This window comes from Talpa europaea (assembly GCF_964194135.1).
Source record: "Talpa europaea genome assembly, chromosome: 12".
NCBI lineage: Eukaryota > Metazoa > Chordata > Mammalia > Eulipotyphla > Talpidae > Talpa > Talpa europaea.
Window position 1 is genome coordinate 85,071,149 of NC_140079.1, and position 13,474 is coordinate 85,084,622.

Consider the following 13,474-nt stretch of genomic DNA (forward strand, 5'->3'; position numbering starts at 1 on the left):
TGTCTACAGGTTTCAAACCTTACATCGAGGAAAACAAACCTACCTTACAAAAAAAAAAAAAAGGTGCCTAATTTTGTAAGTATGAATTACCCTCAGTAAAGCCCACAAAGAAGTAAATCAATACCCCATGAGTAAATGTAAGCTTTCTCTAGCATATGACTATCGATTATTGTAAAGCATATGAATTTATTAGTTAGACTGTGTACTTCTGAGTGCTTTTGTATCTGCACATGAAATGGTTGTCCATTTAAGACAAGAGAAATCATGCTTAACTCCCATGTAAAATGTGTTTTTAAAGAACAAAGCACTGTATGCTGTTTTTGAAGCCAAGAAATTAAAACACATTAAAAAAAAAAAAACATTTCTGAAGTTGGATCAAAATCTTGGCTCTAGTGAGAAAATGTATAGGAGAACCCTTTGGGGTTTCACTGGGAAAATTAGTTTATTCAGCCTTACAAAGTATGCAAAGTATTTTATTCTCTGGGACCCAGGAATCTCCCTGGTAAGGAAATACACATAAAGATAGCACTATGTCCTTAGATGCTAATTTAGTCCTTTAAAATATATTTGGGGGCCTCCCTGGTGTTGAGCGCTGAGTTGCAAAGCTGCCCGCAGCCTCTGCAGTGCCAGTTCGATCCCCAGCTGCTCCCCGGCCACCTGAGGAGGGTCCCACATGGCGCGCAGACCTCTCCTGCCGCCCGCTGCTCCCCTCAGCAGTGTACTTCGGTCCTTCTGCCTGCTCTGCTCCCCGCTCTGGCTCTGGTGAATTCTCTCACCCTCCCACGCTTCTGACTGTACCCAGTGCTTGTATAAATAAATAAATCTTTAAAAAATAAAATAAAATATATTTGGAACAATTATTTTGAATTTTCAGAAACCTGACATTGGAAAACATTTACTACTGGCAACTAAAGTACAGTACTAGCTGCTCTATGAAGTTCTTTTCTCACATCCTGTAGATTCTTCATTTTTAATATTTTTTTAATTGTTGAAAAGCAATTTATGCTGGGAGTAGGGAGAGGAGGGGAAGTTAAACAGTACAAAAGGAGTACAATGAAAAAATGTCTCTCTCACTTGTGCCCTCAGGCCCCAAGTCTCCCTAAAAGAAATCCCAGCCAATATTTTCATCAGTACCCTTCCAGTGATAATGTGTATTATCAATAAATTTCCCCTTTTTTTTTGGCTTTTTAAAATGTATCACTCAAAGAGTACGTACAACACCTACTCTTTTGAATCATGCTTCCCCCCACATACACACTCAATAATGTATATTGGAGAATGGTTCATATCAGAATGAGAAGCACAATCTTACTCTTTTAAACAACTACATATCCCCATGGATATACTGGGGATAATTTAACTAGTACTCTATTAATGTACATTTAGATTTTCCCATTCTCTTATAATTTTAAAAAATGCTGCGATAGTTTTTGCACATAAAACTTTACATAAGTGTGTGATTATATCTGTCAGAAAACTTACTAAGGAAAGAACTGCTACGTTAAAGGGTGTATATATATTTATTATCTGATGGTACCAAACTACCCTCCTTACTCTTTTATAGCAATTTATATTCTCAGTCAACACAACAGCCCGAAAGAATTTCTGCTTTCCCACAACTTGTATGGTAACATTCTCAAACCCTTTGGTCTCTGCCAATCTGCTAGATGAAAAACTGTTTGACCTTAGTTTATTTACATTTTGTTTAGTATGAACAGGATTTGAGTATCCTCATTTTCTTTCCTGTGAATTGTCTATTCTTTTTACTGGCCTTTTTCTAATTGGTATTGAAAGTTCTTAATATATTAAGAAGACAGACTTTCATTTTCATATATATAGACTGCAGATGGTTTTTCCTAGCTTGTTTGCATACTGATTTTTATCCATTTTATTTTACCATGGAGAAATTTTCTAGTTATTTTACTAAAATTTCTTAAATTGTAATTGTTTTTCATCTGATTCTTTTGGATTTTTAAGAATATACAATTATATCATCTGAAAATAACAGCAATTTTGATTTCTACTTTCTGATCTCTTTCTCTAGTTAATAACAGCTGTATACACTCCTGTCCTGTCCTCATTTTAATGGGAAAGCTTCCGTGGTTTCACAATTAAAAATGATGGTGGCTTTGGCTTGTAACACTTTCTCTAATCAACTTTCTGCAAGCATAGAGAACCTGACAGTTTATTCTCTAGTATTTTTCCACATCATCAGTAGGTTCCATAGAATTTCTTCAGTGTCAAAGTATATTATTAGCTTGAGTAGTTACATGATTATTTAAGAATAAGTAAGATGAATCTATGCCTCTGTATTTACTTAGTGCTGCTCAATAAATAATTCATAACTACTCATCAACATATTTAATCCATCCTTACCCAGTCCTTATAAGATATAAAAAGGCAGGTATCTGCCATTGCAGATAGGAAAACCAAGGCATGAAAAGGTCATAATTCCACCCACCTGTCTTCACTGTAGCACTTTGGTGAAATCGAAATAAAATTCAGACCTTCTCACTTCCAACCTAGAGTTTAAGCAACAAGCAAACACCTTGGCCTTTAGGGAATTTAGCAAATGCCCAACACACAAAGAAGCAAGAAGGCTTCCTGCTACAACCCACAGCTTCACAGCGTTCTCCTCCAGACTGCAGAAAGCAACCTCCAAGTTGGAGTCAGGAGCTTAAAACATCTGAAATGCATCACCCAGCAGCCAGCATAATAGGTTCAGCTCGGTGATACATGATGTTGCTGACATTCCTCAGCCAATTAGAATTCCTTTCAGCTGCAATGGAGGTGAACACAGCTGGAATTACAGCATGGGGTGCATCACCAGATGCATTGATTGTACATTATTTAAGCCTTGTTTTAAAACAATAAGAGGGTCTTTTCCATCTAATCCAGAAATATGAAAACATTCTACTTAGTTTAAATATCTAAATGGATTAAATTGCATCTGTAGACACAACAGTAATCCTACATGTTAGAAAAAAGATATCCACACAGCTATGTGCTTTTGTTTTTCAAACATAGCTCTCTAGCTCTTCCAGAACAAGAATGGCCTTAGGGACTTCGGTCCCTTGGAGTGTGAGTGCCCCAGACAACAAGCCAATTTAATTTAGAGGCTTTTTCTCAGTAAGATTCACTTACCAAAAAAAACAAGCAAACCAGTCACTTAAAGTTACTCAGTCACACACATAACCCCCCCACGTACATATTTGTAGTCTGCATTTAAAAAATGTTTAACCTTTAAAATGGTTTTGGATTTACAAAACTTTAGTCCAAATAAGAATCCTAACAGTTAGGATTTCTCAAGCAGAAAATCAGAGCATTAAGGAAGATACCATATTATTTACCCATTTCAGAACTTCCCTTTCACTCTCACCGCTCAATAAAATGCAGAGTCAGCTATTTTAACTTCTAACCAGTGCCCACAGTTGTGTTACAAAACAACCAGTCTAGTTAACTGGCTCATTGAGCTGATGTGGAAATATAAGGATCAGTCTCTTTTGTCATTTCATTATTATTATTATTATTATTATTATTATTATTATTATTCATGAGCAAATACTTCTTCACAAGTGACTCAGCACCCAGAATTTCCCCTTTCACCCAATGTTCCACACTGGAATCTGACAAAGTGACCAGAGAAAATGAAACTTTGTAGATGAGGAAAGGGGGGGGGGTGGAGGAATCAAAGTTCAGACACATTTTCATGATTGCAAAAATAGGAGTTTTAAAATCTGACAGAGTTGAAGTAAAAGTTCTAGTCTGAGAAATCACAGCAAATGTAAAAAAAGACAGGAGTAAGGCATATGAATTGTCTCATTTCTATAGTCAGGGAGATCAATATACTAAAAAGGGAAAAAATGGATCCGAAAAACAGGTTTTTCTTAACACAAATGTGATCAAACCAGAAATAAAATCATTAATAGAACCTGTAGTTGGCAAAATGAGATTCCTCTTAAAGTATAACTGCAGTTTAAGTCTTGCAGGAGGAGTTGATCTTAGATAATTTAGCTCAAAGAAATAAACGCCTTGACTGTACCTTCTTAAACTTGAGGCCAACACTAAGGAAAATGGTAAGCAAACAGTGCAGAATGTGGCGAAAAACTGATGACTGGATCCATCTTATCAAAGTCACCTGTTGTTAAAACAAAACTTACCCCTGCCTTACACAAGTGACATTCTCTGCTGGTAACAACTCAACAAAGGCAGCACTCAACAGCTTTCTACAACTTTCTTAAGAAAAATTTTATTTCCGATCAGTTAAGACACCTATTATTGATCAATTAAAAGTTATTAACAGCTATTACACCAACTATTTTCTCCCAAGAGCATCATCTAGATGCCAAAACACAAGTCAGTTTTACATCACATGTGTTACAACTTTAAAAATAGCCTCCTCAAGGAAGGCCTCTTTCCCCTTTCGCTGCTTGCAATTAGAAATTTTCTCTTCACAATACAGTCATGATCCAAAAGACATAAGAGGTCTGAAAGTATCTCAAGGCATAAGAGCATAGAAAAATTTAGACATTTGGTATTTCAACCAACTGGCTAACATTAGAATACAATTTAATTTGCTTAAAGAGCATTATCGAACTCTGGGAGCTCAAAATTCCATTCTTTTACCCAAAGTGGCCTAAAACACGTATCTGGGATTCATTTGTGTAACACATAAGAACAAAGGTTTTGCAAGTCCTGCATGAATTTAAAATAAAAATGTTTCCAAAGTGAACTCTAAAATGTCACTTTAACAAATATCATTTGATTATGCTCCCAAAACTACTGAAAGCATCCAAAAACTATCTTCTTGCTAAAATACCACCAAGACATTCATTAAAATTATGTTCTTTTAAATAAAAACGCAAATACTCCCAAGCAGTTCAACATAGTAACCAACAGTTTTCCAAAAATAAAGAGTTCCAGCAAAGGGGCGGAATCATAAATGCAAACAATACACAAAATTAATATTTAACATAAATCAAACACAAATGTGTTATTTTAACACAAATTTCTGAATACCAGAATTGAGACTTAACAGAAAGTATAAATACCCAACCGTAATCTGGAATAAGCAGGTAGCCAAATCATTAAGAGAAACAGAACTTGTTAACAGAGTTAAAAGCTCAGCTTATATATGAGGCAAAAAGGTTAAACAATGTGTCCCATATCAGGCAGTGAATGGTGGAATATGACCAGAATCAAGAATCTTCCAAATCTAATGTTCTACGCACCGCCATACACAGTTGTGGATCCCAAAATTCTAAACGTTATTTTATAACTCCAATGTCTTCATGCTTTGCATTGAATTATGTTCTGTGTGGTAATCACTAATTAGAATATTCCTCATTTTTAAAAATCTTTTTCTTTTCCAAATAACACAAATACCACACATGGAAATAACTCCTGAAACCTGTAACAAAAAGCGCAGAACTTCTGAAACAGCTGCTAAGGGATTTCCAACTTCCCCAACAACCTTAAAGATGGAGCAGAAAACGACCCCCCCACACACATAAATTGATGTTACAGCAGACAGTGGCATCACATGCACACGCAATCACTACTAAACTTTAAATCCTGGGACGGGATGGCCACACCCCAATCCTCTTGGACCATTAATAACATCAAGGAAGGAAAGGGAAAAGGTGTTTCAGGAAAATACTGATTACCCACAACTTCCCTACCAAAGGTAATCCAAACACCTTTTAAAGCACTTCTGCACCTGTAACATCTAAGTTCTTAGATTTCAGAATAATTTTGGGAAGGAAACCCAAACCCTTCCTTTCACCAAGAAAATACCCAGACCAACTCTCCAACTAGATTTCAGTAACCCACAAACACCTGACAAAAACTGTAATTAAACCTATCCCTACTAAAACACCTATCACATTTCTACCAAAACTCACAAAATCAGTTACTTCTGCTTTTAATAAGAAAGCTGAAACCAATCTGATGTCAATTACAGATCACATTGTAAATAAGAACCAAATTAAAGTTGTCAGGAATTAAAGTTTTACAAGCATTACAAAGTCAAAAACGTGGATTTTATGTAACCATAAAAATAACAATGTATAGGGCCTCCCCGGTGGCGCAGCGGTGGAGCGCTGGGTTGCGAAGCTGCCCGCGGCCTCTGCGGCGCCGGTTCAATCCCCTGCTGCTCCCCGGCCACCGGAGGAGGGTCCTGCATGGCGCGCAGACCTCTCCTGCCGCCCGCTGCTCCCCTCAGCAGTGTACTTCGGTCCTTCTGCCTGCTCTGCTCCCCGCTCTGGCTCTGGTGAATTCTCTCACCCTCCCGCGCCTCTGACTGTACCCAGTGCATGTATAAACAAAACAAAAACAAACAAGCAAACAAATAAAGAAAAACATGCCTCTATTAAAAAAAATAATAATAACAATGTATATGTTATATCTACATAGTGAGAAGTGTTTCCTACCAGCCCTGGAAAATAGGATAGTCTTTCTCCAGGAGCAAAGATCCCTGGGATACACCTTACTTACAAAACCAGGGTCTGACTTCGGATCCAAATTGTTATCTGATCTGATCACATAATCTGATCATAACCTGATCTGGTATCTTTAATACACACACACACACCCCTCCTCTTGAAGAGAAGAAATTGAATCAGGCAATATATGGACCTTCCAAAAAAATTTTAGTTTGAAAACAATCACCCATTGTTTCTCCACGGACTTTACCGATGATTTGGAGCTATTCATCTACCACAGAGTCCAAAATGCTCTTTCTCTGACTGCAAGGAGCTGACCGGACTCTGCCTTTGGAGTCCTCGCCCACAGGCCACCTAACAAAAATCCAGGGGAAACCCTTGACAGGGATTAGCCGGCACTGATTTCCTTTCCGGAACTGAAAACACGCGGGAAGTCGCCCCGCAGAAGCGTATTCGCAGCCCGCGCCGGCCCGGCGGGCAGCACTGCGGGGCCGGGGAGGGGCGGGGCAGGCCCGGCAAGCAGCGGCCCAGGCCGGCTCGCCCGCGGGGGGCGCACAGCGGCACCCCCGCGCCCCCACGTCACGGGCCCACAGAGGCCGCGCGCTCGCCCTGGAAGGCGGCACAGAGCCCCTAGGACGGGCGTGCCGGGACGGCTCGCTGAGGGGGAGCCCGAGGCCGCGGCCGCCGCGCGGGCGGGGAAGGGGCCGCGGCCGGGCGGCGAGCGCGGGGGACGAGGCCGCGGGCCGGGGGGGGGCGGCCGGGAGGAGGAAGGAAGTGCCCGAGACGGAAGAGTCCGGGCCGGGGAAGCCGGGGCACCGGCCGGAGAAGCCACAGCCAGGACCGCGGGACTCGGGCTGCAGGGAAGGGTGGCGGCGCCAGCCAGAAGCCGGGGGCGGGGCTGGAGAGGCGCGGGCGGGGCCGGCGGAAAGTGAGGAGGGGGCGCGGGGAGGGGCGCGGAGGGGGCGCGGGGAGGGGCGCGGAGGGGCGGGGCGGGGGCGAGCAGGCCGCGGGCGGGGGGCGTGCAGGGGAGACAGGGGGAGCACCGGCGGGGGCGAGAAGTGGGTGGGGGCGAGGGCAGGCGGGCCGGAGGGGCAGGTGGGGAGGAGGCGGGGAGGCGAGCGCTCGGGAAGGTGGGGACAGCGAGGGGCGGGGCCGGAGGAAAAGCGGGGGGCAGGCGAGGGAGGGAAAGGGGGGCGGCGGGTGGGGGGCGCGAGGCGGCAGCGGGAGGGAGAAGCGGGGGGCGAGGCGGGGAGGAGCCGGGGGAGTGAGGGGCGGGTCCGGGACCCGCGGGGGGCCGCGGGCGGGGCGGGGGCCGGGGGCGGCGCGGAGGGAAGCGGGGGGCGGCGAGGCGGGGGTGCCGGCGCGAGGGGGCGGGGCCTGGGGAGAGCCGCGAGGGGGCGGGGCCGGGCCGAGGGGGCGGGGCCGGCGCGGCGAGGGGCGCTCGCCCAGGGGGGTGCCCGGGTCCCGGGACAACGGCCGGCGCGGGGGAGGGCGCCTCGGGCCGGGGGCGCCGCGGGGGCCCCGGGGCTGCCGGGGGCGGCGCGGCGGGGCGGGCGCCGGGGGGAGGTGGGCCTCCCGCCGCCGTACCTGTCAGACGGATCTTGATGCTGGAGCCGTTCCTGCGCGTCCCGGGGTTCGACATCTCCCGCCAACGATCGGGCCGCCGCGGATCCAGCGCCGCCGCCCCCCGGCCCGGCCCGGCCCGGCCCCGCCGCCGCCGCCTCAAGGTTACGGCTCCGGGCTGGGCGCCGGGGTCCGAGCCGGGACACGAACTCCGCGGCCCAGGCGTTCGGGCGGCGGGCGGACGGTCGAGCCCGGGGATCGGCGCTCGACCCGGCGCCCCCGACCCTCGCTCGCTCCCAGCAGAGCCCAGTCCGCAGCCGCAGCCGCCGCCGCCTCAGAGCCGGACGCCCGCCACCCTCGCCGCTTCCGCCGCCGCCGCCGCCGCCGCCTCCCGGAGCCGCGCGCGCCCCCGCCGCCGTGCCGGCCCGGCCCTGCGCGCGGCCGACCGTGCGCCCCCGCGCCTGCGTGCGTGCGCGCGCCCGTGGGGCACGGCGGGGCGGGGCGCCCGCGCGACGACGTCGCCCGCCGGCCTAGGGCGCGCGCGCTGTGGCGCGGCTGGCGGGGCTTCCCGCCGCCTGTGAGGGTTGTGGGGTTGGCTGCGGGGAGTCGGGCGGGAGACGGGGGTGCGTCCCCGCGCTCGCTCTGGCAGGGGACCGAGGTGCGGTTGTGGGCGTGAGCTTCAGAGAAGCGAGCTGACTTTCCCGGGCTCTGACTCGGGGCTCCAGCTCCGGAGAATGCCTCAAGCGGGGTCCTGAACCCGCGGCCTGTGGATGCACCAAGCACCCCACAGATATGTACGATACTGGTGTGTGCTTTTCTTTTCTTTTTTGAGCCAGCAGCTTAGATAGTGCAATTTCAAGGGAGCGACTTCTCAGACAAAATCGCCCCCTGGGTAGGCTTTGCCACTAGCGCGCTCCGATGACCCGAAACAAAGTTGCCGGAAGAGCCGGAAGCGCCATATATGGCCCAGGAGACGCGAGCGGGATGAAGTTGAGAGGTGGAGGTTTGTTAAGATCCAATCTGCATTAGGTGAAGCAAACAAAAAAAGCTTCCTAGGGCCTCCCCGGTGGCGCAGCGGTTGAGCGCTGGGTTGCGAAGCTGTCCTTTGCAGCGCTGGTTCGATCCCCGGCCACTGGGCGAGGGTCCTACATGGCGCGCTGACCTCCTGCCGCCCGCTGCTCCCCTCAGCAGTGTGCTTCGGTCCTTCTGCCTGCTCTGCTCCCTGCCCTTGCTCTGGTGATTTCTCTCACCCTCCCGCGTTTCTGACTGTACCCAGTGCTTGTATAAATAAATAAATAAATCTTTAAAAAAAAAAGCTTCCTAGCCTGTGTTTCCCTGCCTTCTGCTAACCTGTCCCCTCTTCCCAAAGTTGCTAGGTAGAGTTAAAGGCTCATGCTTTCTCCAGGAAAAACGACCCCTCTCTTAACCAGTTACAGAAAGGAAGTAATGTTATTAACATGTTAATAGAAAGGAAAGGCTGGGTTGGCTTATCGAACTTGTTTTTGACCAATCACCTAATTCTTTTAGTGCCTTTGTTTGCCATCCCCCAGAAGCCTTGGACCTTCCAGAAATCAGGATTCGGAATAGCCTTGTCCCCAGAGTCCCTTGGAATGTCTACCGTGCCTGGCTTAGCCCAGTGAAAGCAAAGTCTCTTCTAAAGGAGATTCTTGGATCCTCAATCCTTGAAATAAGAGAATGGGCCCAGATCGTTTCTCAGGCCCCTTGCAGCTCAGAGTTTCAATGATCTAGTCAAGTTTCCAAAAACACTAGCTGTGTTTCAACAACAGAGCAGTAGCTCTAGAATCCAGCTGTTTTGCTTTCTAGGTGGTTGTCATGGAGAGTGAGTACATGGGTCTAAATAAATCCATTCAGAGTGCCCCCCCCCAAGTAATCCCCATTCTTCTTTCAGTCCACTTCATTTCTCCCTCTTTTTTTTTTTTAAGATTTATTTATGCATACAAGAGCTGGGGTACAGGCCAGAGATGGGGGGGAAGGGTTGAGAGAGGATTCACCAGAGACAGAGTGGGGAACAGAGCAGGCAGACTGACTGAAACACACTGCTGAGGGGAGCAGCTGGAGAGAAAGGAGAGGTCTACTTCGCAGCCATGTGGGTTTCTCTCTGGCCAGCTGGAGAGGCTGCAGATTGCTTCATAGTATGGTGCTTAACCCCTTACACTACCAGGGATGTCCCCTTCTTTTTATTTTATATCCAATAAGCCTCCTCCCTAAACCAGACTAAACATCTCTCTGCTTACCTGAGTCCTGGCCCCTATTCTGATTCCCATCTGTTGCTGACCTAAAGACTTTTCATTTCTTAATCGCTTTGTTTTCTGGATTATCTCTACCCTTTCTTCGCTTGATTGTAACTTGGGGCAAGGAACATAAATAAATCACAGCTATAGATTTCAGGGACTTTGCTATTGGATGAAAGAGACATAAACAAGTGACAATGAACAGTGATGGAGATGTGTACAAAGGGCTAGATCGTGGATTCTGGACCATTGTGTTGGGAAGGAGAGAAATGGAGAGATCTCAAAGGAGTCACAGGAGACCTTGATGTAGGGCTTAAAGGTAGTGTTCAAGTTTTTTGGGCGAAGAGTTAGAGAAGGGCATTGTAGACAGAGGGAACAGCTTATGCAAAGGCATGACAGACTCAGCAAGGTTTACAGTTTGTGTGCAGCCAGTCACTTACAGTCATAGACATGGACGTCATAGCTGTTGTATCTTCTATTCTTGTGCCTTACTCCATTAAAAGCTAATAAAGATGATGAAAGATATTTGCCACTTAAAAATCATCAGCCACTATTTTGTGCTAAGGCTATGAGTCAGCCCTTATATTAAACTTAAGGTGTACCTGAATATCCTTTCACTGTGTATCAAATTTGTCCAAAAAAAAGACTGTCTTCTAAAGCCATCTGGAACAAATAGAGGGGAAATGTCACACAATTCCACCAAGACAGATATAAAATTTGGTGAGTCCCTTCAAGTATCTTCTTTGCAATGACTTTACAAGCAATTTGACCCTGCTTCCTATATAGGATCTGGCAGCTGATTTTATTTCCCCCAGATGTATCACTTTCCTGAGTCAGTGTTATTTGGCATTTGAAACATTTTTCCAGTGGGGGGGTGGGGGGGGAACCCTCTTTGGAAGTGACTGTGGCAGTTCTTAACTTATTTTTGAATCCTAAACTTCTTTAAGAATCTGATGGAAACAGTGAACCCTGGCCCCAGAAAATTCACATGTGTAAATACACATCACGGTTTGCAACCTATTTCAATAAATTCCCATACCCCCTAGATTGAGAACTCCTAATCTGAAGGAAATGATCCAGCAAATAACAATGGAGATATACCACACATGTTTGGAGCCAGCAAAGTAATAGTCCATTTTGAAGGCAACACATTGCTAAAGAGAGGGCAGTTATGGCCCACACTGACCCACACACTGTTCTAGCTCCACCACATTCCTAGCAGGTGCCCAAGCAAGTCTCACTTTGCTCATTGGTAAAATGGAGATAATAATGCCTCTTACCCAAATCTAAAATTAAATCATGGGGCCTCCCCAGTGGCGCAGCGGTTGAGCGCTGGGTTGCGAGGCTGCCCGCAGCCTCTGCAGCGCCGGTTCGATTCCCAGCTGCTCCCCGGCCACCAGAGGAGGGTCCCACATGGCACGCAGACCTTTCCTGCCGCCCGCTGCTCCCCTCAGCAGTGTACTTCGGTCCTTCTGCCTGCTCTGCTCCCCGCTCTAGCTCTGGTGAATCCTCTCACCCTCCCGCGCTTCTGACTGTACCCAATGCTTGTATAAATAAATAAATCTTTAAAAAAATAAATAAATAAATAAATAAATAAAGCTACCTTTAAAAAAATTAAATTAAATTATGGATTTAATGTAAATATTTTATTTACATAAAATTGTGGATTTAAGTTAAATCATAGATGTGGGTTTAGCTATCTAATGCAGCAGGCACCCCATAAATGGTAGTGCATGCCCTTTTCCAGGACATGCAAAATGTGAAAGCTTGTTTTTGCCCCCAAACCTACTAGCGCTATTACCATAAGGAAATCTGTTTGGGCGGTTGTGCAGATCTCTGGTGGGAGTGGGTAGCTGTGACAAATGCCTGTGGGAACACATTTCTATAACTGAGTTGGTACCCCTGAGGCCAGTGGCTGGAGCAGACTAGCCCTTTAAGGTTTTTTCTATATATAAGGTGCAGGCTTTTGCTTTTTACCTGAACATCAAGTTGTTGTTTTTAGTTAGATGTACAAAATTGTGATTATTAGCATGTTTATTTTTTTATGCCCAGAAACTTTTAAAATCTTCCCCTAAACTACAATGTAAGCTTAATATTACCAATATGCAAAACTTACTGATTATCATTGGTAAGTTTTATTACTTGTTTGTTTTATTGCAATTCTTTTTTTTTAAAGATTTTATTCATTTATACAAGAACTGGGGTATAGGCCAGAGGCTCGAGAGGCTGAGAGAATTCACCAGAGACAAAGCGGGGAGCAGAACAAGCAGACGAGCAGACGACCGGAGGCACTACTGAGGGGCGCAACAGGGAATGAGACAGGAGAGGTCTGCCACGCCATGTGGGATCTCCCTGGCCGGCTGGGAATCGTGGCCACAATGCAGAGGCGAACAGCCCCACAGCACTGTGCTCAACCCGCTGCGCCAATGGGGAGGCCCCTATTGCAATTCTGATTAACTGTAGATTCACATGGAATTGTAAGAAATAATACCAAGAGATCTTATATACTTTGCTTGGTGTAGCTTGTGAAACTATAATATATCACAACTAGGAGATTGACATTGATGCAATCCAATGATATTCAGATTTTCCCAATTTTGCTGACCTTGATGGGTGTGTATATTTATTATTTCAGGTCACCACCACCACAGTCAAGTCCTGACAATTCCAACACCACAGGGAATCCTCTTATACCACCCCTAACACCTAGTCATCACTAATCCATGTCCTGCATTTATCCTGTTATATAAATGGAATCATACAGAATGCTACCTTTGGGGAATTCATCCAAGTAATTACATGTCTCAATAGCTCCTTTTTTAACTTCTGATTTTTTTTTATTATGTTTTCTATGGGAGTAACATTGGTTTACAACACTGTATGTGATTTTGGGGTATAAACCCTTCCTCTTAAGATCTATGTTACCACACCACACCACACCCACCACCAATAGTTCCTTCCTTTCTATTGGCTGAATAGTACACTTCACATTATGTGTTACAGTTTAATCATTCACCGTTTAAAGGCCACCTGGGCTAACTCCAGTTTGTAGTTATTACAAATAAACTACCATGAACATTCATGTACAGGTATTTATGTGAACATAAGTTTCCATTTCTCTGGGATAAGTGCCTAAGAGCACAATTGCTGAGTCATGAAAATTACATGTTTCATTTTATAAGAAACTGCCAAACTGTTTGGATTCCAGAGTGTCTA

General features: G+C 45.9%; 1 protein-coding gene across 3 annotated transcripts in view; it reads right to left on the reverse strand.

Annotated features, from left to right (window-relative positions):
* The window catches only part of SMURF1 (SMAD specific E3 ubiquitin protein ligase 1), a gene marked incomplete at both ends in the record, with an annotated part of 94,990 nt that extends 86,905 nt beyond the window's left edge, over positions 1–8,085 (reverse strand). For all 3 annotated transcript variants that reach the window (XM_084249755.1, XM_084249754.1, XM_084249753.1), the window contains one exon: positions 8,031–8,085. In XM_084249755.1, coding sequence (XP_084105881.1) covers positions 8,031–8,085 — 55 coding nt within the window. The remainder of the gene's footprint in view (positions 1–8,030) is intronic.
* Positions 8,086–13,474: the final 5,389 nt, after the last annotated feature.